Consider the following 27,042-nt stretch of genomic DNA (forward strand, 5'->3'; position numbering starts at 1 on the left):
CGCGATTGTCCCTCGAGTAACGATACTTTTTACAATGTCGACTATAAGTCAACAACATACAAATTCCGGAAGCTTTGCAATATGCAGGCTGTCATTAATTGGGTTCATGCGGCATATGTCAATCAAGCAGCTAGCACGCTGAATGAGTGGATCAACCTTTGCGCGGCATATAATGAGAACAATGTGACAAAGAGCACCGGGGAAAATGTTTGTTCTTCGGTTTGTTGGAGGAACGGATTCGTCAATAATGACTGGCCAGGCCAATATTTTGGGTATGCAGGGGGAAATAAGTCGTACAGCGCGGGCTTCAATCTCCAGGCGGATATTACCTGCGATTCCGCAATCTGGATTGATGAGGTGTGATATTTATGTCACCTCGTTGTAATTCGCAATGTATATATCTAGGCGGCAAACGGCCTTGTTGACCCATCGACAAAAAATTTACAAAACAATAATGGACCCATTGTTGGTGCTGAATGACAAAAGGGCAAGAAGAAGAATCACGAGAGTCAGGGATGTGTAATTTGATCGGAGCGTCGAATGTCTGAGGGATCCAAATAGCTTTCCTTGGGTTATGTAACCTTTGGGCAGAATGGATAAGAGCACAAACATGCCCCTGATCAACCATACCGATCATTACATCCTCCAAGCCTTAATGATCGAATAACTTAATTGCCCGAATAGCCAGGTCGCTTATCCGGTTTCGAAGAAGATATCGTCGGGATTGGATCGTACGGTAGAGGCAAATGCCCGCCTGACTTTTGAGTCTTCTCGGAGTTCACGAACACGGTGTTCATGCCTGAATTCTGAGGGTTGAAGAATGTGTCGGAACAGTAGCAGCAGCGGAGAACGGGGAACGGAGATACTATAGACCCGCATATATTAGTCATTATTATGCCCACATAACTAACTTACTTAACTAACTAGTTAGTTAAATTGTCAGATAGGGGCTTTGTAACAAGGCAGACTGGTTGATCTCCAATTGGTGCGCAGTATGATATACTAAGCAGTATTCCGGCTGAATGTCATACGAGTCACGTGATAGCCATGACGGCCCACTTTACTGTTAGATTCGACCAATCATAAGGCTGGACTTCTACCGGAAACTGACCAATCAGAATCGAGTCTTAGGTACAACGAAACGGCCCCAGCCACGCAAAATAATCTCAGGACGTAAGCTACGTTACCGTAAGCTCCGCAATAACTAGAGCCCTCATGTTGCAAAAGAGGATGAGCACCTTCAATTTTCATTAATCATCAAGTGGCGAAGAAACTGCAAAACAAGGGTCGCTGCTGACTCGCGGTGAACGGGGAGGGTGAAGAATGAAAGGGCCTCACGAGATATGGTCTGCTCTATTATTTGAGAGTGCCAAGCGTTCAGGCTCTGTAGACTAGACCTACTACACTTCTATCTCCACAACAGTACGATTCGGGGCTCATTAATCCTGCCAAGTCATGCCGACCACACTCGCTAGGCGCAAGCGTGCGAGGAAAGCATGCATTCCTTGTCATCAGCGCAAGCGAAAATGCGACACCATGCACCCTTGTGACATGTGCGCTACGTACGGATACCACTGCAGGTACACCGACGATGACAACCCAAATGGTACTACAAGTGGCAGTGTACCCATTCCGCCTCCAGCCAAGCAAGTCAGACTCGACTATGGAAGTCTTCTGACAGGTCGAGCTGCTACAGACCGCAGTTCGAGCGGCCAGACTTCTATGGGGCGAGAACACCAGAAAGGCGACAGCTTGTCAGCCAAGCGTTCTACCGTGACGGCCGGCGCGTCCCCGGGTATTTTCGACGAGCAGAAGTTCAGATACTGCGGGGCATCGGCGGTCATGGCATTCCCACATATCCTGGGTGCGGCTCTCGGTTCCGACAGCCCTCCCAAGATGCGGCCGTTCGCTTACAACTTTGGTATTCGCCCCGAGGAGGCATCCAATTCTCACTGCTTTCTAGGAAATCTCATCTCGGAGGGAGAGCTTGAATCTTTCTCGGGTACCTTCTTGAAAGTATTGGGCCCTATCGGCGATGTGATAGACCCAAGAATCTACGCCCAGCGATGCCGGGATTATTACCATAGCTCGGGTAGCAGTACCATCGCCTTTGCAGCCGTGGCAGCTGGTGTTGCTGCTCTTGGATCATTCCTTTCTCCTAACAGACACCCGCGAGAGTCAGATCTGGTGCAATACGCTAAAGCCATCCTCGATGATCCGGCCTCCATGCGTTTGCATGGCATCGACCACATTGTGGCATGGGGCATGCGAGTGTTTTACTTACGGGCAACAACCCGGCCCAGCAATGCTTGGATCGCTTCCTGCACGCAAATGCACCTCTGTGAAGCCTTGGGCCTACATGAGGAAGTCAATATCAAGAAAATAGCGTCCGTCGCTGGGGCCGCTGTCGTTGGACACGATACGGACCGACTCAGGAAAATTTTCTGGATCTCGTGGGCTGGGCATAATATGCTGTGCTATGAGTACGATCGTTCACCTGTAGCATTTCGGACCGTGACTTGCCAGCCTATCATCTCGACACCAGGATCTGTTGCCGATCAGTTCGTAAAACTGATCCAGATTATTCCATCGCCCGATTCTCCGTTCCAGCTCGACTTGCGGCTCCCAAATCTGAGCGAGGAGCTATTTCAGCGCCTCCAGGCGCTGGATGAGCTCCAAGTCACGCATCCATTCCTGGTAGTGACCAAAGCGGACATTGCGTTTTGCTTCTACCGGCGCCTTTACCAGCTAAAGATTCTCATACCGGATGATAGCATCAAGTTCATCATTGATAGTGGCAACGCCGCAGTGGAGGCAGGCGTACAGGAAGCTAACCAGGGTCGTATGTTCTGGAACGTCATCGGAAGCGTCTTTCAGTATACCTGCATCCTGTTGGCCATTGACACACCGACGGCCTCTGCACATATCGGCGCCGCATTCAAGGGCTTGGAGAGCCTTGTCAAGGCTGCTGATACAGAACTCACGCGTGAGGCGTTGTCGATGGCACGGCACCTACTCAGCCTTAATAAAGCAAAGAAGCGAAAAGAACTTGCTCAGCTGGAAGCTGTCGAGGCCGGCTATGAATTCTTTCAGGCAGCCCCGGTATCCGAGGCCAATTCCGCTGTGCCAGGAATGAATTGGGAAGTGGACTGGGATCAATTCTTCATCGAGCCAAATTTATCCATATTCGGTCCTGATGTACAGTTGCAATGATGCGGATGTCGTTGGGTATTGATTCATTCCAGTCAAAAGCGATTCAATAAAGTCCAGCTTTCTACCTATAATGATGTAAACTAGAAATGACATGATGCTGTGTTAGACTCATTTCAGTCTTTGGAGTATTTTAACGATAGTCTTGTAAAAAGGGTATGTAGATCGATGACACCTCGCTACAAGGTGCAATAGAGTATATCTAAATATGTGCCCCTTGTGGGGATTTTCTATCTATATCACTCCAGAGGTTGAACACATGCTCGGAGCTTCATCAGTCCGTTGGTCCGTGGTAAATCATCAATGACACGAGCCTTGTGTGGCTTCATGTGCGGCTGTTGCGGACTTACACAGGTATCGCCGCACCAACCAATAAAGCGGCATTGGTCCTTGGGTGCGGTTGCTGCGGCGGAGAAGCGCGGCCCCCAACCATCGCTGTCTTCAATTTGGCTGACTTCGCCCGCCGTAGCTCCGACCTTCTTTCCCGGCACTTTTATCTCCGAGCGAGTCAATTCCGGAGTTCCAACCTAATTATGTCGGATATACTCCAGAATGGGGAGATAAATGTCCGAGTCTATCGAGAATAGGCAACTATGACAAGGCTGAGATAGAGGGGGCTTTAGAGAGTTCTAGAGAGTGGTCTAAAATGTATAAATTGACGTGCATTCCCTGTTCAGAGAGAGAGATAACCAGAATATTACTGTCTCATAACCTTGATTGTCTCAAACGCCTTGCTCAGTCATGATGCCCAAGTACGCCAAAAACCAGTCCGTCAACTTCAAAAACGCAATCGAAAGGGTCGCTCTTGTCGGCGTAAGTACACCCCTCGACAACACTACGCATATAAAAGAAGCTAACAAGCACTATTAGGCTGGAGGTACCATCGGATCGCATATTGCGAACGCCCTGCTAGAGACTGGAAGACACACAGTCACGGCTATTTCCCGCAAAGGCAGTGGCAACAAACTTCCCGAGGGCGTCCGAGTCGCCTCAGTCGACTACGATGATGAGGCCACCCTTGTTGCTGCCCTCAAGGGTCAACAATTCTTGATCATTACAATGGCTCCTACCGCGCCCCGGGACACCCACAGCAAGCTTGTCCAGGCAGCCGACAAGGCCGGTATCGACTACGTTATGCCTAATGGGTATGGCCTTGACATTGACGACATCAAACTTGGCGAAGACACAATGCTGGGGCCCGTAGCCAAGGCCAACAGGGACGAGATTGAGAGGCTCGGCATGAAGTGGATTACAGTGTGCTGTGGGTTCTGGTACGACTACAGCTTGGCCGGCGGGGATGCGCGATTTGGGTTCGATTTTGATAAGCGTTCCCTGACAATCTATGATGATGGTAACGTCAAGATCTCGACGTCGACGTTGTCGCAGGTCGGGCGCGCTGTGGCCAAAGTCCTGAGCCTCAATGAGCTTCCCAAGGATGAAAACGATAAAAGCCTTACTCTGTCCACTTTCTTCAACAAAGGCGTATATCTGAAAAGCTTTGTGGTCAGCCAAAATGACATGTTTGAGAGCGTCAAGCGTGTCACTGATACCACCGACGCAGACTGGACGATCACCCACGAGGATACCAAACAGCGATACAAGGATGGTCTGGAGCAAGTGAAAGTGGGTAACATGGCTGGTTTTGGCAAGATGCTGTACGCAAGGGGGTTTTACCCGGATGCTTCCAATGATCTCACAGCCAAGACGCAGAATGAGCTGCTTGGATTGCCCGAGGAGAGCCTAGATGAGTCTACCGAGATTGGGATAAATCTGGTCAAGGAGCTGCAGCTTCGTGTTGAGCGTATGGCATCCTAGCGAACAGCTTATAGGTAATTCCTATCTTAACTATGAAGTCGAATCCATCTCTTCTACCAAGTGCAGACTATATCGACAAGATCCTATATTCAAGGCTAATTTGAGGTTAAGCCATTTGCGTAGTTCACAGCCACAGCACTGTGGCTTACTGGCAGCCATCCCTTGTAAGCTCAAAGATGAGCTTTGCATTTCATACCTACACAAGTCATCAGCGTGCCCTTGGCCGGTTTGCAATTTGAGTGATAGTAGTAAAATCATGGTATACCTGTTGCAGTCGTATTCTAGTGTTGAGCCAGATTAGCGGGAAGTGCAGTGTTTTCACTATTAGCTGATGTCACTGGTCACTATCTCAAAAATTCAGGGAATGAGTGCAGAAGAACCAAGGAGCCTAACGATGACTGGGTGGTATGTATTCCTATTAGGCATCGAAGAGACATTCTGCGACGTCAGAGCATAGGTGGAGAAGAGTACGAAACATGATAGAATTAATCAACATATTAGGGATGTCCTTGGAATATCCCCGAAAGGTGATTTGAAGCGCACTGTAGAATTCCCATGGTCTGTACACATTCTGCGTGATAAAAACGGGACATCGGAAGATTACACCTCTAACGACGACTTCGAGGTGTTTATATCGATTCCCTACCTTGTTGCCCTGGAGAAGGGCGGCCAGTTCCCCTTCTAACTGGGTTGCTTGACAAGATCGCGGAGGAGCATGAAAGAAAGTGATTGATTTTCTGGGCTCTACAGTAGGGCAAGTCGCTCGCCTCGTGTCATTTCAGTTAGGTATATCCGTTGTGAAGACCTTGGTGCGGACTTTTCTCTGTTCGGTGGGGGAAGGAGAATGGAGGAGGCACGCCGACACAAGTTCGCAGCGTGACTACAGTGTCTGAGGCTTGCAAGCTTGACCAAAAATCATGGCTTAGTATAGTATGTAGAAGTTACTGGCAGCTTGAATACTGAATGCTCTGCAAAAGGGCCTCCTATTGGCTGATCACCAGGAAAGAAAAATACAAGCAGGAACGCGACTTGATCATGAGTCTGCATTATCGAAGCAAAAGACCCGATCAAACAGACGCTATTACTATGAGAAGCGCAGTGAGGTTAGAAAACCAAGATGATATCAGATAAGCCAGTAGATAGGTAGCCGAGGAGGTGAAAAGAAATGATTCTATTGGGCGTCTTTCAAGAGACGGCAAGCAATCTGAGAATCAGGAAGAGATAATGAAAAGGCAAGGTATAACAAACCCTACCAAGCAAGGAACGAGAAAATACAAGGAAAGAGAAAAGTGGGGCAGATACCAACTCTACAGTAGCACCATGGCCCGTAGCAAGAATCTTTGTATGGGTCATATTATGACCCATCTGGTCAATTCTGCATGTCGAGTATCTAGTTCTCTAATTGTTGCGCGCCTTCAGGGTATTAGCAGCAGTGATCAGAGCCGACGGCGCGTCTAAAGGCGACATATGCAATTCCACAATCTCCCAGGGTTAGCCAAACACCACACGCCTGTGTATCATGAAGCAAGCATACCTGTAGCACATGGGAATTATCGAAGCTCTTCCGGGAAGGCAATTCTTCCAAACGCGCTGTTGTTCTAACACTGTGTGATTGGTAGGTACCTGGGATTGCTCCGAAAACAGCAGGCAGATCACGATAATTCCATCCCTATATAACATTGTAGGACTTCTTGGCGCCATGAATGAATCTCTCAACAGTGTAACCATTGTTCGATATGATGAAGCTGGCGTATTCAAATTTCGTTTAATCCAGTTTCACTATTTCTTGCAGTACATAGAGAAATGGAACCATCTCGTCCTTCCTCAAGACTTAGGCCCTCTGAAGCACGCAACATTCTATAGTATAACGGTCACGTGATCGTTCACAGAGGATTTCCAGTGCTATGTGTTGTCCATCATGGTTGTTTCGTTTGCTTTTTCGATTCGTTGGACGGCTTCTCTGGCTCTGCCAAATCACTAGTCGCGTGATAGTTGATAAAACCGCGTGTTTTCGCACCTGCCTGTTGCTCCTGCTCTGGTTCCGTCACTGTCGACTTTGAGCTTTTATAAGTATGAACTAGCTCACTATGAACAAGACCATTGATAAAGCGAGACAGAAAATACATTGGCTTGAGAAAGCCCTCGGAGAACAACTAAGGTCCATATGTCACGTGTCACTATGCCGACTGTCAGCAGTCACTCGACCACCATCTTTTACTTAGGCCGGAACATGAAATTTGCCTTGTTACAGTGCCTCCAAGAAAGTTTGAACACACCCTACCACCGCCTACCACCACCGCTTTCCTCTTCCGCCCCTTAGTGCTCTAGCAACCAGCACCAATTGGAACTAGGTAAAATAGGCCGAATATCAACATCAACATCAACATAAACATCAAGATAAACATCAACAAAACAACGCGTGGAGTAGGGGGTAACGATAACTAACGTATGTGTCTATCCCCGAAGTCTTTCTATATACCACTAACCGTTAATATGGGTAGTGGCACAGAGCTTTCTCCCTCTATGCGCTCACGAATCTGTTCATTACGCCTCTCTGGGCGTTGGTCTTACGGTCAAATCCACCAAGAGTTTCCATATATACCTCGTTCAACAATTATAACAACTTGCCGGCGTCAAGGCATACGAGGCTTCGAGAACACTACAAAAAAGCGTTCTAGACGCCCACGAACGCTTAGCGAAGACGAACGGCAGATATTATACGACTATATTCAGGAGAAACCCTTAGTTTTACACGATAAGCTACTATTATTAGTAGACTACCGAATCTGCCGCGAAACGCTCCGAAAGATTCTTAAAGACTTCGGTCTTCGGAAATAGCGTAAAATCTATCGACTAATGCTTACTGAACACTACGCGCGTAAGCGGCTTATATAGGCAGAACGCTACCGACATTATACTACTGAGGATTTTACACGAGTATATTAGTCTGATGAGACCTTAATTAAGCGTGGTTCGGGTGAACGAGACGAGTGGAGCTTTTGTTGACTGAAAGATCAAGCTTATAAAGGCGAGGTTAAGCTAATTCCGCTAGGAAAGCAGCTTCGACAGATGTTTTGGGCTTTATTCGCAGGGGATACGCGCCGAACAGGCCTTATACCTCTTTTTAGGCACTCAGAATCTCCTCGAGGTGGAATTAACGCTATTCGGATACTCGAAACCTATCAACGTGTTATGATATATCCTGGCATGAGGTTATTCCCAAGTGTTGGTGCCTCAGGCTTCCCGGGCCTGATAAGCCGGCAGGCCTTCCCCATGTGTTGGTGCATCAGGCTTCCCGGACCTGATAAGCCGTCAGGCTTTCTGTGGAGGTTCGCTGGGGCTTCGGCATCAGTACGTGTACGAACTCCTGCAGGGAACACCCTTGACAGAGGTTACACAAGCCTCGTGTTTCACCCCGCTCCCATTTCCCTACCAAGGATACATCTCCTTCCTGTTTGAGTAATGAGACTGTATATAAAATGTAAGGATATACTCTATAAGTCAGGATAGAGGCCTGTCAATCAGGTAGGAGAAATGGAGCCAAGTCAATAGTGTAGAAAGGTCAAAGACTGTTTCTTGAGGATTGCAAAACCTCTTCAACATGGGTCAATTTATATACAGTCTCATCACTCAAACAGGAAGGAGATGTATCCTTGGTAGGGAAATGGGAGCGGGGTGAAACACGAGGCTTGTGTAACCTCTGTCAAGGGTGTTCCCTGCAGGAGTTCGTACGCGTACTGATGCACCAACACTTGGGAATAACCTCATGCCAGGATATATCATAACATAAAATGACCCATGTTGAAGAGGTTTTGCGATCCTCAAGAAACAGTCTTGACCTTTCTACACTATTGACTTGGCTCCATTTCTCCTACCTGATTGACAGGCCTCTATCCTGACTTATAGAGTATATCCTTACACAACGATATCTTCCAATCTTAATTTCTAATCCACACAAAGCAACTTTTATGCACGACGGTGCTAGCACGTATACTGCGAATATTGTACGAGACTAGCTACGCGAGCAATGTTTTGAAGTGATGGAATAGCCTCTATATTCGCCTGATCTTAATCCGATTGAACACCTCTGGTCGCTACTTAAAGATAAGGTATTGAAGCTATTCCCAGAGCTATACACAATGCCTAATAACGAGGAGACACGGTGGTATCTAATTGGGTGTGCCTAGCAGGCGTGGTCAGCGATAGATCCGCAGATATTGCGCAACCTCTGTGACAGCATGCCCAGACGTGTTTAAGCTATTTTAGAAGCAGAAGGGTGGTACACTACTTACTAAGGGGCTACGTATATTAGAGTATGTTCGGGTATTCTGCTGGCAGAATATTATGTCATTAATTAATTATTAAAATAGGTGTGTTCAAACTTTCTTGGAGGCACTGTATTCTTCTCTTCGTAAGAAATGGCGCTAGTGCATGGTGGCTGGGCACCGGAAACCTGCGTGATTGTTGCTTGCCTATCAGGTGGCTGCGGCCCCTTTATTAGGCGGCCACTGCAGGGTTTGACTATTGATACTTTGGTATTGTATACAAAATCAATACAAATTACCATACAATACATAATCTTACAAATACTTAGTAAAGACTGGAACTACTGAACCCTGGTCTGTCTGACGTCTTTCTAGCGGTAAATTATGACCACTGAGTTCATCATATATAGCTAGCTACACGCGAGTGCCTAAATGTGTCGTACCCTATGCTTAGGGCCCCGCTGGTGCAGCTAGTAAGCCGAATCCAGAATATGCTTTTACCTTTTGATTTGTTCTCCAGCTACAAACCTCGGGCATGATGGCACGGGGGCGGAATTTTCGGCGACGGCTGATCGCTGCATTGGCGTTAATGATTCTCTTCACTTGCTATCTACACTGGCAGACAAAGAACACGTCAATTGTAGTGACTCAGCATCCGCTGCTTTCAAAATATGTCTCTGGGCAGAGGGGAAATGGTGGAGGTACGAATGAGACTTACATATGTCGCCACACAAGCCGTGTCCTTGCTAACATCCGCAGCCTGGTATATTCCCCCTAGCTGGTTAGAGGATTCTAACGCTCCCATTGAAAACATTATCGACGCTGCCACTTTGGCTCTGGGTGCATCGCTATCCCTGTCAGAGCGGCAGATTCCACACTCTGTTATACCTCTGATTATTCATCAAACATGGAAGGACACACACCCTGAGCAATGGCCAGACATATTCCGCCAAAGCACTGAAGCATGGCTATCAGGCGTTGATAGTGGCAATATGGCGTACTTTCTGTGGGATGATAACGGGATCGCCCAGTTCATCCGGCACTTTGAGCCGGACATAGAGAGCCAGTTCTATGCACTGCCGAGTAATGTGGAGCGATCAGACGTGTTTCGCATCCTGGTATCCAAACGGATCGGTGGCATTGTGAGTTCATTCTCTTTCTTTGCCTAAAACCGGATTTGATTCCGACATTTTCGCGGCACTAATCGAACACAGTACGGTGATATGGACACCGAACCCACTCGACCCCCGTCGCAGTGGATTGCCCCTGAGGATTTACAGGCTTGGCAGGATTCGGAGACGGGCACTGTCTATAACTCAACCGAGCCAATCAAAGCTATTGTTGGTCTGGAGGCAGATTGCCCACCTACCAGCGACCTATACTGGCGTATGGGTTATTTCTACCCCGTCCAACTCACTCAGTGGTCATTTGCCTGGGCTCCCGGGCACCCCATTCTTCAGTTGTTTATCAACCGTCTACTTGCAACAACTCAGGCGGTCTCTGAGAAATATGGAGGGCAGCTGGGATCATACTCAGCGCAAAAGCTCTCTATGCCATCGACCCATTAAACCTGACTGGGCCAGTCGCGTTCACGGATTCCGTTCAAACGAGCCTGGAAGCAGAGTGGGGTTTACGATGGAACGCTCTTTCCGGGTTGGATGACGGAGGGCTAAGCAAACAAGTAGGCGATGTTCTCGTCCTGCCAATCACAGGCTTCAGGTATGTTCTGCACCACCAGACTTCGTCCGTGTACTAATTGAGTGAAGCCCCGGACGGGGACAATATGGAAATATGGGCTCCAAGCCTGTTACGGATGATTCTGCTCGATTATTTCACCATGCAGCAGGGTCATGGAGAACATCTAGCCTGTTGGTCGAGTACGGCAAATTTTGTCGTACCTTTTTTGGGCGCTGTAGGTACTGGTCCAAAGTTCCTCATAACTGGATTATCTGAGATCGGCGGAACTGAACACTACGTGAAAATAATGTTTGTGATCGTTTTTCCCTCTATCAATGATAGCGATGGCGCTGGGTGAATTGATGTGACAAATTTGAGTCACTCACGCAGAATTTATATATGCAAGAATAGAATACGCCCGACAGACAGCCTAATCGAATGTAATCGTCCTGAACTAGAGGTTTCGAGTATCCTGGAAACCAAACGACTACTTGTAATTCAATAACAGCGCGGATGGCATTGTCGTGGCAAAACTAAATTTCACATGGTCGTCGGAGAGAGAAAAAAACAACCGACTTCATCATCATTGGAGGGACATTGTAGCTGCCACTTGATTCTAGTACATATTCTTGTTATTCATGAATATCCATCACATTTTGCGGAACTTGTTGTGTAGACTGACAGTACCTGTGTTAAGTTAGGTATTTTGTACTCCGGACTCTCAGAGATCATTCTATGGCTTGGCGTCATCACACGTGATCAGGTACCTTTCTCACTCGGGTGTCAGGCAGCACCGGAACGGAAAGACATCCAACAATGCCCGCCGGTGTCCAGTCCGACGAGTATGAGCTTAGCTCCGAGTCGTTACTCGGGTGGAGGAAAAACGACCTGCCTGGTTATGAATGGCGACATCACACCTCCACCCTGCGTTGGATGGGAAGGAAACTGTCCGCGCTCTCAACTGCCGTAATCCTCCTCTTAGTTCACACCCTGAGTGTGCTCTTCGGATTGGGAGTTAGACGCCGAGCGATTTTCTTGATTCGCCTCACACTCGGTGGCCTTCTAGTGCTGATATGCCTGACTGGATTATTTTGGCCATCATATACCCACTTACCGCCACATTATAAGACACTCAGAAACCAAGTCCATAGCAGCGGTTCTCCTGGACGCGGTAACATTGAGAACCAAAAAGTCTACATTGCCGCTGTTCTTTACGATCCCGAAGGGACAATTGCTAACGGGCGATGGGGAGACGCAATTCTCCAACTTATTGAACTTCTCGGGGAGCAAAATGTTTTCCTCAGTATATACGAAAACAACAGCGCACAAGAAGGCGAGAATGCCCTCCAGGCTCTAGCTGATCGAGTGACTTGCAACAAATCGATCGTATCAGAACCAGGTCTCAGCTTGGGGAAAATACCTAGAGTGGCCATCCCAGGAGGAAACATGCGAATCAGGCGCATCGACTATCTGGCCGAAGTCCGAAACCGTGCTTTGAAGCCACTACAGAGCGCTGGCATGACGTACGACAAAATAATTTATCTGAACGACGTGATCTTTGACCCTGTCGAGGCACTCCAGCTTTTGTTTTGCACCAACGCGGACTCTGATGGCGTTGCGCAGTACCGAGCCGCATGTGCAGTGGACTTCAGCAACGCTTTCAAGTTCTACGACACCTACGCAACTCGCGACTTAGAAGGCTATGGAATAGGTCTTCCTTTCTATCCTTGGTTTACTACCGCGGGCAAGGCGCAGAGTCGTCAAGACGTGCTGGAGGGGAGAGATGCTGTGCGCGTCCGCAGCTGTTGGGGTGGTATGGTGGCATTTGATGCCAAGTTTTTCCAAGACCCTGATCCTGTTCGATTTCGTGCGGACTCTGAAATATTCTGGGATGCATCCGAGTGCTGCATTATTCATGCAGACTTACGCGATGCAATACCGACCTTGGAAGGATCCCACAGCTCAGGATCATACATGAATCCCTTTGTTCGGGTCGCTTATGACGCACGAAGCCATTCTTGGCTTTGGACAACTCGACGTTTCGAAAAGCTATATCCATTCATTCACAACATCTTGAGCCATTTGGTCGGATTTCCCCGATATAACCCTCGGCGCACAGAGTTGTCTGGCCAGAAGATCATGGACACCATTTGGGTGCCGGGCGATGGTAAAGGAAAGGAGGGGAAGGTTCGAACTACAGAGCGTGAAGCTGGGAATGATGGCTTTTGTGGCCGTCGGGGACTCGAAGTCCTCGTTGAAAAGAGAATGTCTGGTCAAGATGGGTTTGAGCCCATCAAAGTTCCAGCCGGCTTGGTTTAGTCCGTGTTTGAAACTGTCCAAATAGATACATTTAATATCAAATATGCGCCAGATAATGATGAGGCTCCGCTCGATTATATCAAACAACTTCACCCCACTATACTCATCTTGAAATCAGGAGTAGTATTTAGTGTACTAGGTAGCCAGATCGTAAGATGAACCTTTGAAACATGTAGTGTATCATGTATGTGGCATCCGGGGAGTAAGTTACATCAGGAAGTCATGAAAGGGGAAATTGAAAAAAACCCGGGTTGGCAAAACCTGGGCAGAGTAACGTAACCAAGACCATGTTTAAAACATGTGATCTATCACTGTCTCTAGGATTTCAGGTGGGGGGCTGCAACTAAGGAGAGTCTTAAACGAGCCGACCTCTCAGCTCTCGCGAAAAGGCGGGACAAATTTGTCTCTCAGCCTTGCGAGGCAAATTGGCCCGAGAGGTTGAGAGCATGCAATTGCAGGGATCAAGACGAGCACTTTCTCAGAGTGGATAAGCTCGTTTTCTGGCGAGGATCAAATAGCTTAGCTGTGTAGTCTGCGACATTCTTCGATCATCGATTGGTCAATTGAAGAGTTTAAGCTTTAGGGGTGAGATCAAGGTGGGCCTAAATTCCGGCCCTTCCGTAGGCAACCATATTGTGATTTGCTATCAGGTCTGTCACTGTACGGATGTACCGTATTGTATACAGTACTACCTTGTAATACTATTTCTAGCAAACTCGACCGCCTGGGCCAACAAACTGACGTGATCAGCAATTATAAATGGCGTATTGACGGTTCTAGACGCATTGAAGCCTACATAGGCATCGCGTGTCGCAATACACGAGGAAGGACCCAGTTACAAAACTGTAAAACCAAAGAAAAAGTGTATTCGATTAATAACCCTCTGCCAAGTACCTACCACCTGTTAGCCCTGCAAAATAATTAGATAGTCAGAAACTGCTAAATTCTCTCTTTGCTGACTTGATGGCCTTCCTGCTTGTCAACTAACCCCCTAATGAGATGATTGTAGTTCGTCTCGTTAAGCGGCTAGGGCGCCGGCTTTCCACACGACGCTGGCCTGCGATTCTGATCGCCTTGGCCAGCGCTGTCGTAACATATGCCCTTTTCCTGTATTTCATTTTTGCCTATTATCTGGCCGATGACCCACGCCTTGTTCCTGATACATTTCGACATGCACGCCGGCCTGTGCTTATCACGGCACACCCAGATGATGAAACCCTGTTCTTTAGCCCCAGCATTCTCTATCATCGACACGATCCCCATGTTACACGCTCCCTATTGGTGATCTCATCAGGTAGGCAGATTAGGTCTCTGAAACATCTAATGAATAATCGTCTAACGGTTATTATAAGGAAACTATAACGGGATTGGCGAGCAACGCCAAACAGAAATTCACAACAGCTGTGCTGCCTTGGGTATCTCCCTTGATCACTGCGTCGTCTTAGACCATCCTGAGCTTCAGGATAATCCAAAGAAATGGTGGGATGAGAGGCTGGTTGAAGAGATTGTCGCGTCCTATATTAAGAAATGGGAGGCAGATCTGGTTAGTGCCTCTACAACACCCGGTTAGATGAAGCTATTTCCTAACCTCGATTCCTAGATCATGACGTTCGATGAAGGCGGAATCTCAGGTCATATCAACCACAGAGCTGTCAGTGCTGGCATTAGGTAAGTCTTCAATGAGGTCCCTTGTGTCCCTGTGTCTACGTCGTTTCCCCACGATTCTCAATTCATGAACGTCTGGTAACCTTTGCGAATGCAGGAAATATGTCACGGCCAAGGAGAATGCACCCCCTGCGTTTACTCTGCAGAGCACTTGGCTACTGCGAAAGTATTCATCATTGATGGATCTAATTCCTTCCACTGTCCCATTTCTGTGGAAGATACTTAAGAACCCGGTGTCCCCTGCCACTATTCCAGGGAACCCAAAAAGTGCAGATCGATCTCTCGTCCTGGCGACAGGGAAGGAGAGCATACTACTAGTGAGCTCGTGGAAGACATACCTTGAATCACGAGCTGCATTCGGTCAACACGAGAGCCAATATTCATGGGATAGAATGCTATATTTAGTGATCAGTCGTTATATGTGGTTCAACACATTGGAGAGAATTTGATAGCACGAGATATGACACGCAAAGAAGTGAAGTAGAGGATAAAGATGAATTTGGATACATCAAATTACAGAATGGATCAGTTGGGGGATAGAAAGTCATGTGCATGTCAGAATGTTTGCAGGAGAAGTATATTACAATAAAAGAGGTTTGCCTACGTGTTCTTCCACAGAGGCTTGAGGGGAGAATTCCCCGAGTGAGATTCGACATCTCGTCGTGACGAACGATGTCGTGCCGAGCAGGTACACCAGATCAGTAGACCCAAGGCCCCAACCACAATTAGCATAGCAGCAAAGACAAGCTTTGGATCGACATTTTTGAAAAGCAGTATGAGTCGCGCGTCTTTTGTGTGCCACGAGGAAGATCCTAGATGGCGGAAGAGGGGAGTATCGACATATCCGTTCAACATATGCATGGATGGTTGATCGGGGGTCCCGGAGAGAATGCGAAGGCTCGATTGTTTTTTTTGTAGTGTGTACACGGTCCTTCATATAGAAAAATTAGTTAGCCGTAACAACACGCACGCGTATTCAAATCCGTAGACCATTTAAGACACTCACGAAGCATAGTGGCAGCCTGTGCTGAACATCACTGTCACATACGGCAGAAGCGGCCATACATGGTTGAACATAGGTAAACTCTCGATGAGGGATTTGACAAAGGGGTTATTAGGCGAGGAAAGCATCATGCCAATTGAGAAACCCGTCGGATGGGCAGCCGGCGCGACAAAATCAAACTGACGAAGGGGCTCGAGGGACCGTTTGCAGGCCAGATCAAAGTCGAGAACAGCCCCTACTCACATTCCCATTGTCAGCACATCAGCTTGACTGATAATCTTGTATCATGCGCAACGTACCCCCATGTTTCTCCAGCGTCATATAACGTAGAGCATCGACACGTTGAACCATGAATGGATAGCTCCTCCACATGTCAAAGAAGTGAGGATAATTTTCCTCTACGAACTGGGCCGAATTACTATCATTCCAGAGAAAGATCTCCCACGACTCGTGGTGCTTTAGACAATCGGCCCTTGCTGCAAGCCATTCCGAATGTGGAGGATTTGGACCGAGGTGAATGTGGTGTAGCTTTGCTGGAATCAATGGGCGCAAACCTGCATCCTCCGTAGAATAATTGGCCGGAAACGACGAAAATGTGAGGTCAAAATGATCGTGTTGCTGGGAGATGACCGCCTGCGCAGAAGACTTGGACCATACAAGTGGTAGTCGGAAAAGATAGTATAACCTTTGGATCGAAGGAGCTGATAGGCATACTAGAATCAGTAGCAAAAGTAACACAAGGAAAACTCGAAGTCGACCTCGCGCCATGACTCTGGCGGTAGTCAGGACAAAATCAAAGCCGCCACGGTTGGGTATAGTGCTTCGCGTGATGATTTAATGTATATGCGCACTGCTGCCTGGGCAGCCTTGTCAGAACCAGAATATCAAAATACACTAGTAATGATGGACCCAACTGAGATCCCGAATGAAGGTTGAGAGCGTCTCATCTCTAGCCTCAACAACTCGTATTGGCAGCTTACAAGGGGCCTCTACTATTGTATGTATTTTCAAAACAGCCTGACAGGAGTTCCCATATTTAGTTTCATCTTAAAACTCCTTCGTTAAGCTTAGTTACAAGCGCTAGCAAACCCTATATGTGAGCTCATGACTCCTGAAGGAGCAAAAGCCAGGATTCAGGGTCTATCACTGGCTTGTAAGTCCGCTAAGTAGTGCCGTAAATGAATACAGTCGACGGAAAATACATCGTTACCAGCACGGTTATGTACTAGTATTAAGGGTCCAACCTAGATATGATGCATAATCTCCCTCGTGGGGGCGGTCAAGCTTTGACAGATATTGGAGTTTTTCTTACCGTGTTCTAATCGTATTTCAAATACCGCACGTTGTCCTGTACAAAACCCGAGCAGGTACTGCATGCAGTCGTGCATGTCCTCGTGTGATAGAATACCGCCTCTGATCTTGACAAAAGAAACTGCTCACAGAAAATTTCCTTTCCAAGTATTGAGTCTATACATTGTAATAGGGATCCGGCGCCCCACTCTAGGCTGCTTTTTCGAGCGCCCTTGTCAGCTCGCTTCGAGGAACCCTAGAAACTAGTTCCATAAAGCTTGGATCTTCCTGTTTCCTCAAAATGTGCTGTGTTCTTACAAGCCCCTTTTGCCTTCATGCAAGCACAGGCTCCGAAGGTTGCGATAGGGCGGTGGTTTCATTTCCCGTCCAACCAAAATGCACAACTATGGACATACATAACTCTCACCCTCGTAAGCAATGCATTCCGAGTCTTTACTTCCTGCCTGACATATCAATCTTAGCTGGTTCTACAGAACATGACATCTATATTAGTATGTACACTGTCCAAAAGCCTTGAATTATGAATACTAAGACGAGTTTTAGTTGCAGCACGTACTCCAGTCACAGCCGATTACATATCATAACAGGTTCGAGCCTTTATCTGGCATTGTCCTGGTTGAAATATCCAAGTTCGCGATCTCTACATTATGCGTCGTGCATTCAGACACAGCCCCATCTCTGCGGAAGGTTCTCCACGACACCCTGCTTGATGCTTCTAAGGACGCAACGGTGTCAGCGCTACTTTTTACCGCCGCTACCATTCTACAGAGCGTGGGGGCTCACTATCTCGATCTTATTCCCTATCTTGTATTGTCCCAACTAAAGACGCTTCTTACGCCGCTTTTCGCCAAGTTCATGCTAAACCAGAGATATCCTTTCAAGAACTGGATTTTTGTCGCCATGATGGCGCTTGGCATTGTCTTGGCTCAACTTGGATCCAGCTCAAGCACATCAAGTACGAAAGATTTGAAGACTCAGGCGATCGTGCGTGGGGCCATTGCAATGCTACTAGCAGGGATTTGCGTTGCTCTGGGGAGCCTGTGCATTGAGAGAACCATGAAGAGATCAGGTCTTCTTTTTCTCTGCAACGCTCAACTAGCGGCTTATAGCTCCTCATTCGCCTTGATTTACTTTTTCTGGCTCACAAAGTTCAGCTTCAGGCATTTTTTCCGAGGATTCAATACTTTAGTCTGGATTTACTTAGCCCTCCAAATTTCGGGAGGTTTCCTGGTTGCGCGATGCGTTCAGATGACCAGCACAGTAACCAAAAACTATGCCCAGGGTCTGGGATTTGTCTTGGCCGTCTTGATGCCTCCATTGGTGGCCCACCAGCATATCAGCATTAAGGTGAGATAACGCGGGAACTGGGCATACTGTGAGAAGTGGTGTCACTAACTCCATCGTCATCATCAGCTACTGGCCGGAGTTGGCCTTGTCCTGGCTTCTGTACTTGGGTCATCATCTTCCAACCAAGGAAAATCGGCTGAGTTAGAACAAAAAGAAAAAGACTTGGGTACATGCAATGTGTAAAATATCATATCCCATTATGTCAGCGTCGTGATCATAGACGCCATGGATTTCAAGGAACAATGCTAGATCTATCAATTTGTCTAGGTGATTCTCACCGTAGTCGGGCGCTGCATGCTTGATATCCGGGTCAGACATTCTCTTACCAGGTGTCCTCCATGTGTCCTTCAACTAGAGAATGGTCTTTCGAGCATATGTGACCAGCCCAAGGCTTTTTCGGCTGCTGTGAACCGGTGCCTTAAGGAGTCAATGCACCAAAGAAGCAAACTACGCGCTCACGCCTTTAGATTTGTGTTATCACCATAGCGAATTAGCGTTGCACAATGGCAATTATTGAAATTTACGGTACTTAACAGGGAGTTCACTATGTGTCGTAGAGAGGTAAGATTGATCTGGTAACTGAGATACATCTGGTACTATTGGACTCCACAACGAGAGTATCACAAATCTTTTACCCAGAGAGTGTACAGCAAATAGCAAAGAAGCAACAGCCGGGGGCGGGGTGGGACAAAGCAAGCAGTTCTATACCATTCCTAGGTTTCAACGAGTATAGGAAAAATGGGGGCAACTATCTCCGGAGGTAATACGTGGTCGGGCGAGGTATGGAAGTTGGCTGTCTCGGCTATTTATGTGCTCTCAGTGGATTTTGATGAGACAGCTCCAAACTGGATCCTTATCAAATCTGATTTTTCAACCCTACATAGCAGGTGGAATTTCAAAGCTAACCTTTCGCTAGATGATTACACACTAGACAAGTAAGACAAGGCATGTCTATGGCCAGATAGGCGAATGTCCTCGTACCAAAATGGTTTTTTGACTGCCCGCTCCGGCCCATGCGCATCGCAAAGATATATCTCCAGACCCTTGATAGACGCAATGACTACCAAGCTCACTGTCAGACGGAGATCAGGCTTAGCATTCTCAGACATGTTATACGTCCTTTATTCCACCCTTCCAGCGAATTCATCTAATTCATCTAACTACCTAGTGCATGGTGGACGCAAGTAAATAGATCTATTCTACCCTGATAGAGCCCCACTCCGAGAAGTGGGCGGAACGGAACGCGTGGGAGAATTCGTCGGCAGGTCCGATGCAGATCCGGAATTAGAATTCGACATGACTACCCGACCGCGTGACTTAGCGTGGCTTGAAATTCAAAGCTTGCCAAAGCTCTAGACTTGCCCTAGATGGGTTAAGGTTACTGATCTAACCCGCCAGAAAACACGTGGTGAAACTGCCATAATATAAAGCGATGGCATCATGGTCCTTCCTCCTCCTTCTGGAGGGCTCTGTATTCATCCGCATCGATAGCGAACGGGATGCCGCTACTTACCCGATCGGGCCCGCTGACGTACGACTATTGCGCGGGCAGCGCGTATCCCCGCCTACACTTGTCCGTGGCCCACGACCTACGCTTCCACCAAGCAATCCTGACTATGATGTCCAAAGAGAGAACGAGAAAATTTTTTCGCCTCGCTTTCCGGCGCGCTATGAAAAGATCCTCGCAATTCGACCTGGTCGTGGGCAACGCCTTTGCGCGGCGTATTAGCGAGCGATCAGTAGTTGCTCTGACTCTCATTCTCGGTCCGATTGAACGGGCTATTCCCATAAGTTCTCAGTATCCAGCCTGGAATCTTCAAGCTCTTCCTGGCTAGTTTTCGAATTTTGATACAAAGCCATAACTACGTTGCCAGTCAACCAACCTACTGGATTCTCTCGTCCGGAATTGGTTATCTTAAGATACAATGCGGACCTCAACGCCGACGGCAATTGCTCCCCTTCTTAACGACTATTTCGGTTCTGCGCATACCAGGGAGAGTAGCTATAATTCGGATGGCTCCTTCGATGTGAGTCTCACTTTGGTGAACCAACGAAGTGACATCTAGTGGCACGCAAGAAATAAGGAACTGATTGGGTTGCAGTCCCGTCGCTCACTTGTCTCTGGCATTCGCCGTTATCCCACGCGAAAGATTAAGCTCGTACAGGGCTATGTTCTGAGTGCCGACTACCCAGTGCCAAGCGCCATTCAGAATGCCGTCCAGAAACAATACCGAGAGTCCGCAGAACTTGGCGAGGAATTCTCCCAGGTCAGATGTGAGTTACGACCAGTGAACTTCATGCTGTGTTCAAGACTGATTGAATAGACACTGCTGCTACCTGCGACCCGGATGAATTTGTTATGCGAAATGGCTATAACCTTCGCCCGGCCATGTCCAACCGGCACACTGAATTGATGATCGCAATTACATGCCGAGGCGAGAACAAGGTTCTGACTGCGCGGACTCTTCACGGAGTAATGCAAAATATCCGCGATATCACCAATCTCAAGAAGTCGAAATTTTGGAATCAAGGAGGACCAGCTTGGCAGAAAATTGTTGTCTGCCTAGTCTTCGATGGAATCGACCATTGCGATAAGAACACACTTGACGTACTCGCGACGATCGGTACCTACCAGGATGGCGTGATGAAGCGATCGGTAGATGGCAGAGAAACAGTCGCGCACATAGTAAGTCAAGACATGTCAGGCTTAATGTTGAAATACTCACCAAGAGTAGTTCGAATATACTACGCAACTTTCTGTTACGCCGAACCAGGAATTGATCCGACCTTATGGAGACGACTGCTCAAACATCCCTCCCGTCCAAATGATGCTCTGTTTGAAACAGGAAAGTAGCAACAAAATCAATTCGCACCGTTGGATCTTCAACGCATTTTCTCGCATGTTAAACCCAGAAGTAGTGATACTACTTGATGCGGGCACCAAGCCTTGCAAGGAATCATTTCTCGCATTATGGCAGTCGTTTTATAACGACAAGAATCTGGGAGGCGCTTGCGGTGAAGTCCACCCAATTCAGAACAAGAAAAAAAGCATTCTCAATCCCTTTTTCGCTGCACAGACATTTGACTTGAAACAGTCCAATCTTCTCGAAAAGCCACTGGAGAGCGTCTTCGGACATGTTTCACTGGGCGAATTTTCCGCGTACCGCTATCGAGCTATTATGGGCCGACCACTTGAACAATATTTCAATGGTGATCTGACGCTGTCGAAGAAGCTGGGAAAGAAAGGCTTTGAGGGCATGACCATCTTCAAAAAGAATATGTTCTTTGCGGGTGATCGCATCTTATCTTTTGAAGTAGTCGCTAAGGCCGGCTTCAAGTGGCATTTGACGTTTGTCAAAGGATCGAGGGGAGAGGTTGAAGTCCCGAGCGACTATGCAGAGTTCATAGCGAAGAGACGCCAGTGGCTAAATGGATCTCTTGCGGCGAATCTCTACGCTTTCATTCACTTTGGTCGGCTTTATAGGAGTGGACACAATTTGTTGTTTCTGGCATTTTTCCACCTGCAGATGATATACAATTTTGCCAAATTTGTGATGAGTTGGTTTTCACTTGGTATGATTGACCAAAGTATTCCGAGTTTGAGCCAATACTAAGTGTCGACAGCATCGTTCTTCATCATAACGTCGGTCATCATGGGCCTTGTCGGCACACCTAATGATGCCAATGATCAACAAGCATGGCCATTTGGAAATGAAGCTACGCCAATTGTGAACAACTTCCTCAAATATGGCTATGTCTTGCTCTTGTGTTTGCAATTCATTCTTTCTCTCGGAAATCGCCCCAAAGGGTAAGCAATTTAGAGTTTCGCTGAACTGACAATATCAAGCTGACACTATCCTTGATTTCTTGATGTACAGTTCCCAAGTAGCTTATATCATCTCATTCACCTACTTTCCACTAATCAATATGTACACCGCTGTGCTAGCATTCTACTTGGTTAGCCAGGCCACGAAAAAGCTGGTTGTCAACTCAGTGCTATACGAAGATGCGATGCAATCGGCAGTCTGGAACAATCTTGGCTCGAGTATGGTCTTGATTACATTGGCGGCTACATACGGGGCACATCTCGTTGCCAGTCTTCTTTATATGGACCCGCTGCACCTTCTAACGTCTACCTGGGCCTACTTCGCAGGAACAACCTGTTTCTCGAACATACTTATGGTCTACGCCTTCTGTAACTGGCACGATGTCTCGATTGGCACCAAGGTCGTTGACAAAAGCGAGGCTCTGCCCGAAGCCCAGACAAAGAAAGATGAGAAATCAAAGTTCATCGAAGAATTGGATCGACCCCAAATTGATATCGATACCCTCTTTCAAGCTACTGTCAAACGAGCTTTGGCCACATTCGAGCCACCACAGGAACCGAATGGGAAGGACGTGGACGATCTGTATAAAGCTTTCCGGACATACCTCATCCTTCTATGGGTTTTCAGTAATCTAGCCATGGTTCTTGGCATCATGTGTACGGAAGTTACTCGATTTTGTCTTTCGGTCAGTACTATCAGTGACATATACCATGGCCTAGCTAACACATTGAATAGACACTACCCATTATCCGTATTTGGAATTATCTTTTGGCTGTGGTGTGGGCAACAGTCGGAATCTCACTGTTTCGTTTTGTCGGGTCCCTCTGGTTTTTGGCAAAGACGTCTGTTATGTGCTGCGTCTCACGGAAATGACCCTCTTATATCCTGACAGTGAATCACCCTGTTTGCCATATGCGACTCTCATCCCTCTAGATCCTATAGCTGTTCAGAGACCATTTATTTTATGACATTTGAATTGGATTGCCTTGAAATGACATACAACGAGATTCAGGCTTCGTGGAATCCTCGGGAGGGCTATTCTCTTCTGCATTCACCCGAATAGTATATGGTATTAGCCAATCTTATGAAACTCAGTTCGAGTTGGAAAGGAAGAAATATTGAGTATTGACATCGCTAAATTGACAGACACAGGTCGATCTATAAACAGGACAAGAGAAACTATAATGGAAAACGAAAATGCGAGGTGGGTATTTGTTGCCAGGCAGCATACACCGTGTATTGATGAAATAAGGACCTCATTGAGCCTCATGAGAGGCCTTCCGCTTGGCCCTTCAATTCTTGGAAGTAGATTTCCATTTCTTCCATCGCATTTGCAATGCGTGCAGCCATATATCCATCTCCTATAGGCCGCCACCACTTGTGGTGAATAGATTTGAGCCCGCCTTCGTAATCAGATTGAGAACCTCCTTTGAAATTCCAGCCAGGGCCAAGATCTTGCCATGGCATTGGTCCATCCGTTCTATGAGCGCAATTGAGTAGGTTCTGTTCAGGGTACGCAGAGTCGAACTGATCGGGGGTGTCAAGAATAGAAACGTAGTAGTCGAACAAGGTTTTTGATGGTCGCAAAACAAAGAACCCTGCATTCATGTAGTTATTCTTCTCATAAAACTCATCACCTTCCACGGGAGGCATAAACTCTTCCATCCAAGGATCGTGGATACCAGAGATCATGTAGTGCTCTGGTAATTGGGCGGTTGTGTTGAGTTTGGGCGTAAGTGTGTCACGGAGGTTGGTCTCTGGACTCTCGAATATTCCATCAATTGGGCGGAAGATGACAGAATCGGCATCAAGAAACGCAATCTTTTCATATTGTTCAAGCTTCCATAGATTCAATTTGGCTAGCACACCACTCCAGCGACCCCATTTCGGATGAATCCAGTCACGCCCCAAGCTTTCGACTGGGACTATAGTTGCCCCGTCATTTTTGAGAATTTCTCGGTGTGTTTGAGGAACGTCAGGTGTCACGAGAACAAGAAATGGGATCTCATGACTGCCGTTGCGAGTACGAGGGTTGTGAAGCAGTTGATAGGTAAGTAGTCTTGCCGCTTTCAGGTAAGGCTCTTCCACGGCCGGGTATTCGACATCGCCTTCAGCAGTCAAGATCGTAGCGAATGCATATCGTGGTGAGCTTAGCCTGTCACTGGGAGTTGTCACAATGGACTTCACGTCTCGTATGAAGTATAGTGGGTGGAGTGAGACCGTGGCCCAGAAAATAATGAACAGACAAATGAAAGCCAAAAGAACCCTCCTGAAGTAGGGCGATGTCTGACTTTTAAACATTAACATCATTGGTCGTTGGCTCTCATTGACTCAATGCCACAAATTAGCGAGCGAACGTAGGAAAGGAGAGTCGTATTCGACGAGAATTGGCCCTAGTCGGCCTTTTTGCAAAATATTCAGTCAGCCTCTGGGCCTTGGGAGAAAAGGGAAAAACTACACGTGAGGGATCCTGCGATACGATCCCGGCATTGTTACTTTTTCACTGCTAATGTATAATAAATCTTGGTTCCACCAAGGCTTCAGCTTGGCCCCTGGTCTCTTATTTGCTCAGACTCCTAAGTATGGTGGGGACTAAGTAAGATGAGCAACTGTACTCCGTACTCCGTACATAGCTACGAGGCAGCTTAGGGTACGGGAGCGGCGGACCGATCAGGATGTCCATGGAACCTTACGGTCGCTCCCACGCAAACAATGTTGGACCCTGAACCCGGGGAAGACGAGGGAGAGAAATGTCAACAAGTGTGGTTCCATAATAGTCATTTTTCTGAGAATAAACTCAAGATAAGTGCCCAAAAGGCATCATGTTGCTTTACTTCTCTCTCCTTATTTTTGCAGATGCTCCTTTGAACCTCAGATCCCTGGTAATTCCAGCCCGACGATCCCCTGAAAATGTTGACACTTCACTCATCCGCCATGGGGCTTCTCTGTAATAACACCCACCCATTAATAATGACTAGAGTGGACCCTGTCTGGTTTCGTTTAGGACCGAGCACACACTTGATAGGTTGCCTCGAACTGAAAGTGGCTCTTTGGCCCAAAATCAGCCTTGGCCTGGCTCCACTGTCCGAGGAGGGCAGTTGTAATGGTCCTCCCTGTATTGCGGCTGATGCGAACTGATGGATATCCGCCCTTATGTGGCTCCTTGGCATTTTCAATTAGTTTGCTATTGCTCACCGAGCTGTGTCACTATTGTCTCTAATAAGGTCACAAGGAGGATCTTGTCCGCCTATAAAAGGTAGCGATATAGGGCACTCTATGTATCATGTTTCCTCTGTGAGGTAGGACCTCCCCAGTCATTTTGTTCTCTCCAGGACTGATCCGGCGACAGAAGGCACACGGCCAGCACCTTGCGCCTCCAGGTCTGCATCCCGTCTGACCTCAAATTTCAGTATCCTGTTATGTATATAGCGAGGACCATCTCTATCTTTTGTGGTTTTAAGTTTTATCTTGCCTAGTATATGTCCCATGAGCACCGTTATCCACATCCGGGCAGCTTCGATGTACTCGATTCTAAAGCGGTCCATATGAGGGTGGCTGATACGAGGCTGGAAATGGGGACTGCGTTATAATTGGCGATAAGCTGTCGATTTTCTAATCAAGAGAGCTATCTAGGAATATGTTGTAAAGGTCCTTACAGATGATATATGAGACGTAACCTAGGTCAAGCCTACCCTCAGTATTGGTGCGGAATTGGCTAATATCGAGGGTGAAGAACGAAGTTATGAACGACAATAGGAGCTGCAATGAGTCAACTTTAGTGATCAATAGGGGAAGCTGCACTTACGAAGACGATGGTAGTCAGGGTAAAAATAAGGACGGTCTGTGCTTGCTTTGTTGTTCCTCTGGTCATCTTGAGCGACTCTCACACTGTTCTGCTTCAGTTTAAGGTCGAGAAGAAAATTAATCTGCAAGCGTAATCAGCCTAGCTTCAAAGAGACACGATTGAGATGATTATGTACCGACTGGCTAACCCTCTCTGCACGCCTAAGCATGCCATTGAACTCGTCAATGCTCGCTTTGACCATGACCAACGGCAGGCTGAAATCATCCGGGTCGTTACGGGCTCCCCATATCGCCGTAGCGCGTTGGCCTGCGTAGGATTCTTCTATTCTTGCGATTTTTTCTGGATCCGCTGGTGCATCGATGATATTGCTCAACACCCAGAGCCACAGCTGATCGATCATAGTAGGAATCTTTGGTTGAAGATTGTTTTTCATTTGATAAAAACCAAGGAATTGATCCTCGTCTCTTCTTGGAGTGTCGGTAGTAGTATGATAGTAGTACTGATCTAGAGTACGTCGTATATGCAACGCGTGCTCATCAGTGAGATACACTTTTAACAGATTTTGATCCCGAGTAAGCCTTTCATCCGTGCTGTGCTCTGCATTCAAGGATTTGACAATTGCTTCGCGTCTTGAGTGCATTTCTTTGAAGTCCCAATGGAGAAAGGGCATCTGTATGCATGTGAGTATCCGCCCTGATTGTTCCGGGAAGGAGTGTTACAAACAACACTAGGTCCGTGTGATAGTCCGTCCCTTCCCCATCCAGAGCCCCTGTCGAGTAACTTAGCTATGGTGGCAAC

General features: G+C 47.3%; 14 protein-coding genes across 14 annotated transcripts; 10 read left to right on the forward strand and 4 right to left on the reverse strand.

Annotated features, from left to right (window-relative positions):
- Positions 1 to 1,536: 1,536 nt before the first annotated feature.
- Positions 1,537 to 3,213, forward strand: N7473_006140 (fungal specific transcription factor domain-containing protein; the record flags this gene model as incomplete). Its single annotated transcript, XM_057152080.1, has 1 exon — positions 1,537 to 3,213. One exon carries the CDS (start codon positions 1,537 to 1,539, stop codon positions 3,211 to 3,213), a length of 1,677 nt encoding a protein of 558 aa, XP_057009885.1.
- Positions 3,214 to 3,954: 741 nt separating this feature from the next.
- Positions 3,955 to 5,025, forward strand: N7473_006141 (aromatic alcohol reductase; the record flags this gene model as incomplete). Its single annotated transcript, XM_057152081.1, has 2 exons — positions 3,955 to 4,023; positions 4,081 to 5,025. The coding sequence occupies 2 exons, from the start codon at positions 3,955 to 3,957 to the stop codon at positions 5,023 to 5,025; spliced, it is 1,014 nt and encodes a 337-aa protein (XP_057009886.1).
- Positions 5,026 to 5,419: 394 nt separating this feature from the next.
- N7473_006142 (uncharacterized protein) lies at positions 5,420 to 5,710 on the forward strand (the record flags this gene model as incomplete). Its single annotated transcript, XM_057152082.1, has 2 exons — positions 5,420 to 5,430; positions 5,527 to 5,710. 2 exons carry the CDS (start codon positions 5,420 to 5,422, stop codon positions 5,708 to 5,710), a joined length of 195 nt encoding a protein of 64 aa, XP_057009887.1.
- A 2,171-nt stretch (positions 5,711 to 7,881) lies between these two features.
- N7473_006143 (uncharacterized protein) lies at positions 7,882 to 9,212 on the forward strand (the record flags this gene model as incomplete). Its single annotated transcript, XM_057152083.1, has 3 exons — positions 7,882 to 7,903; positions 7,925 to 7,962; positions 9,075 to 9,212. The coding sequence occupies 3 exons, from the start codon at positions 7,882 to 7,884 to the stop codon at positions 9,210 to 9,212; spliced, it is 198 nt and encodes a 65-aa protein (XP_057009888.1).
- A 533-nt stretch (positions 9,213 to 9,745) lies between these two features.
- och3 (glycosyltransferase family 32 protein) lies at positions 9,746 to 10,858 on the forward strand (the record flags this gene model as incomplete). The annotated part of the gene is made up of 3 exons (XM_057152084.1): positions 9,746 to 9,991; positions 10,050 to 10,432; positions 10,505 to 10,858. Exons 1-3 carry the CDS (start codon positions 9,826 to 9,828, stop codon positions 10,856 to 10,858), a joined length of 903 nt encoding a protein of 300 aa, XP_057009889.1. The 5' UTR covers positions 9,746 to 9,825.
- A 120-nt stretch (positions 10,859 to 10,978) lies between these two features.
- Positions 10,979 to 11,425, forward strand: N7473_006145 (uncharacterized protein; the record flags this gene model as incomplete). The annotated part of the gene is made up of 2 exons (XM_057152085.1): positions 10,979 to 11,009; positions 11,057 to 11,425. 2 exons carry the CDS (start codon positions 10,979 to 10,981, stop codon positions 11,323 to 11,325), a joined length of 300 nt encoding a protein of 99 aa, XP_057009890.1. The 3' UTR covers positions 11,326 to 11,425.
- Positions 11,426 to 11,783: 358 nt separating this feature from the next.
- On the forward strand, positions 11,784 to 13,349 carry N7473_006146 (glycosyltransferase family 69 protein; the record flags this gene model as incomplete). Its single annotated transcript, XM_057152086.1, has 1 exon — positions 11,784 to 13,349. One exon carries the CDS (start codon positions 11,784 to 11,786, stop codon positions 13,284 to 13,286), a length of 1,503 nt encoding a protein of 500 aa, XP_057009891.1. The 3' UTR covers positions 13,287 to 13,349.
- Positions 13,350 to 14,285: 936 nt separating this feature from the next.
- On the forward strand, positions 14,286 to 15,400 carry N7473_006147 (PIG-L family deacetylase; the record flags this gene model as incomplete). Its single annotated transcript, XM_057152087.1, has 4 exons — positions 14,286 to 14,580; positions 14,639 to 14,829; positions 14,887 to 14,954; positions 15,049 to 15,400. The coding sequence occupies 4 exons, from the start codon at positions 14,286 to 14,288 to the stop codon at positions 15,398 to 15,400; spliced, it is 906 nt and encodes a 301-aa protein (XP_057009892.1).
- Positions 15,401 to 15,551: 151 nt separating this feature from the next.
- N7473_006148 (uncharacterized protein) lies at positions 15,552 to 16,305 on the reverse strand (the record flags this gene model as incomplete). The annotated part of the gene is made up of 3 exons (XM_057152088.1): positions 15,552 to 15,882; positions 15,958 to 16,189; positions 16,254 to 16,305. 3 exons carry the CDS (start codon positions 16,303 to 16,305, stop codon positions 15,552 to 15,554), a joined length of 615 nt encoding a protein of 204 aa, XP_057009893.1.
- A 1,274-nt stretch (positions 16,306 to 17,579) lies between these two features.
- N7473_006149 (uncharacterized protein) lies at positions 17,580 to 18,795 on the forward strand (the record flags this gene model as incomplete). Its single annotated transcript, XM_057152089.1, has 4 exons — positions 17,580 to 17,675; positions 17,727 to 17,756; positions 17,809 to 18,612; positions 18,679 to 18,795. The coding sequence occupies 4 exons, from the start codon at positions 17,580 to 17,582 to the stop codon at positions 18,793 to 18,795; spliced, it is 1,047 nt and encodes a 348-aa protein (XP_057009894.1).
- A 737-nt stretch (positions 18,796 to 19,532) lies between these two features.
- N7473_006150 (uncharacterized protein) lies at positions 19,533 to 19,721 on the reverse strand (the record flags this gene model as incomplete). The annotated part of the gene is made up of 1 exon (XM_057152090.1): positions 19,533 to 19,721. The coding sequence occupies one exon, from the start codon at positions 19,719 to 19,721 to the stop codon at positions 19,533 to 19,535; it is 189 nt and encodes a 62-aa protein (XP_057009895.1).
- Positions 19,722 to 20,537: 816 nt separating this feature from the next.
- N7473_006151 (Chitin synthase C) lies at positions 20,538 to 23,312 on the forward strand (the record flags this gene model as incomplete). The annotated part of the gene is made up of 7 exons (XM_057152091.1): positions 20,538 to 20,639; positions 20,715 to 20,886; positions 20,937 to 21,298; positions 21,348 to 22,185; positions 22,237 to 22,420; positions 22,491 to 23,124; positions 23,175 to 23,312. 7 exons carry the CDS (start codon positions 20,538 to 20,540, stop codon positions 23,310 to 23,312), a joined length of 2,430 nt encoding a protein of 809 aa, XP_057009896.1.
- Positions 23,313 to 23,705: 393 nt separating this feature from the next.
- Positions 23,706 to 24,746, reverse strand: N7473_006152 (nucleotide-diphospho-sugar transferase; the record flags this gene model as incomplete). Its single annotated transcript, XM_057152092.1, has 1 exon — positions 23,706 to 24,746. One exon carries the CDS (start codon positions 24,744 to 24,746, stop codon positions 23,706 to 23,708), a length of 1,041 nt encoding a protein of 346 aa, XP_057009897.1.
- A 1,408-nt stretch (positions 24,747 to 26,154) lies between these two features.
- Positions 26,155 to 26,644, reverse strand: N7473_006153 (uncharacterized protein; the record flags this gene model as incomplete). Its single annotated transcript, XM_057152093.1, has 3 exons — positions 26,155 to 26,198; positions 26,245 to 26,365; positions 26,420 to 26,644. The coding sequence occupies 3 exons, from the start codon at positions 26,642 to 26,644 to the stop codon at positions 26,155 to 26,157; spliced, it is 390 nt and encodes a 129-aa protein (XP_057009898.1).
- Between the last annotated feature and the right edge of the window lie 398 nt (positions 26,645 to 27,042).

The sequence above is a fragment of the Penicillium subrubescens genome (genome assembly GCF_028828155.1).
Source record: "Penicillium subrubescens strain IBT 31985 chromosome Unknown utg000004l_segment0_segment0, whole genome shotgun sequence".
Taxonomy (NCBI): Eukaryota; Fungi; Ascomycota; class Eurotiomycetes; order Eurotiales; family Aspergillaceae; genus Penicillium; species Penicillium subrubescens.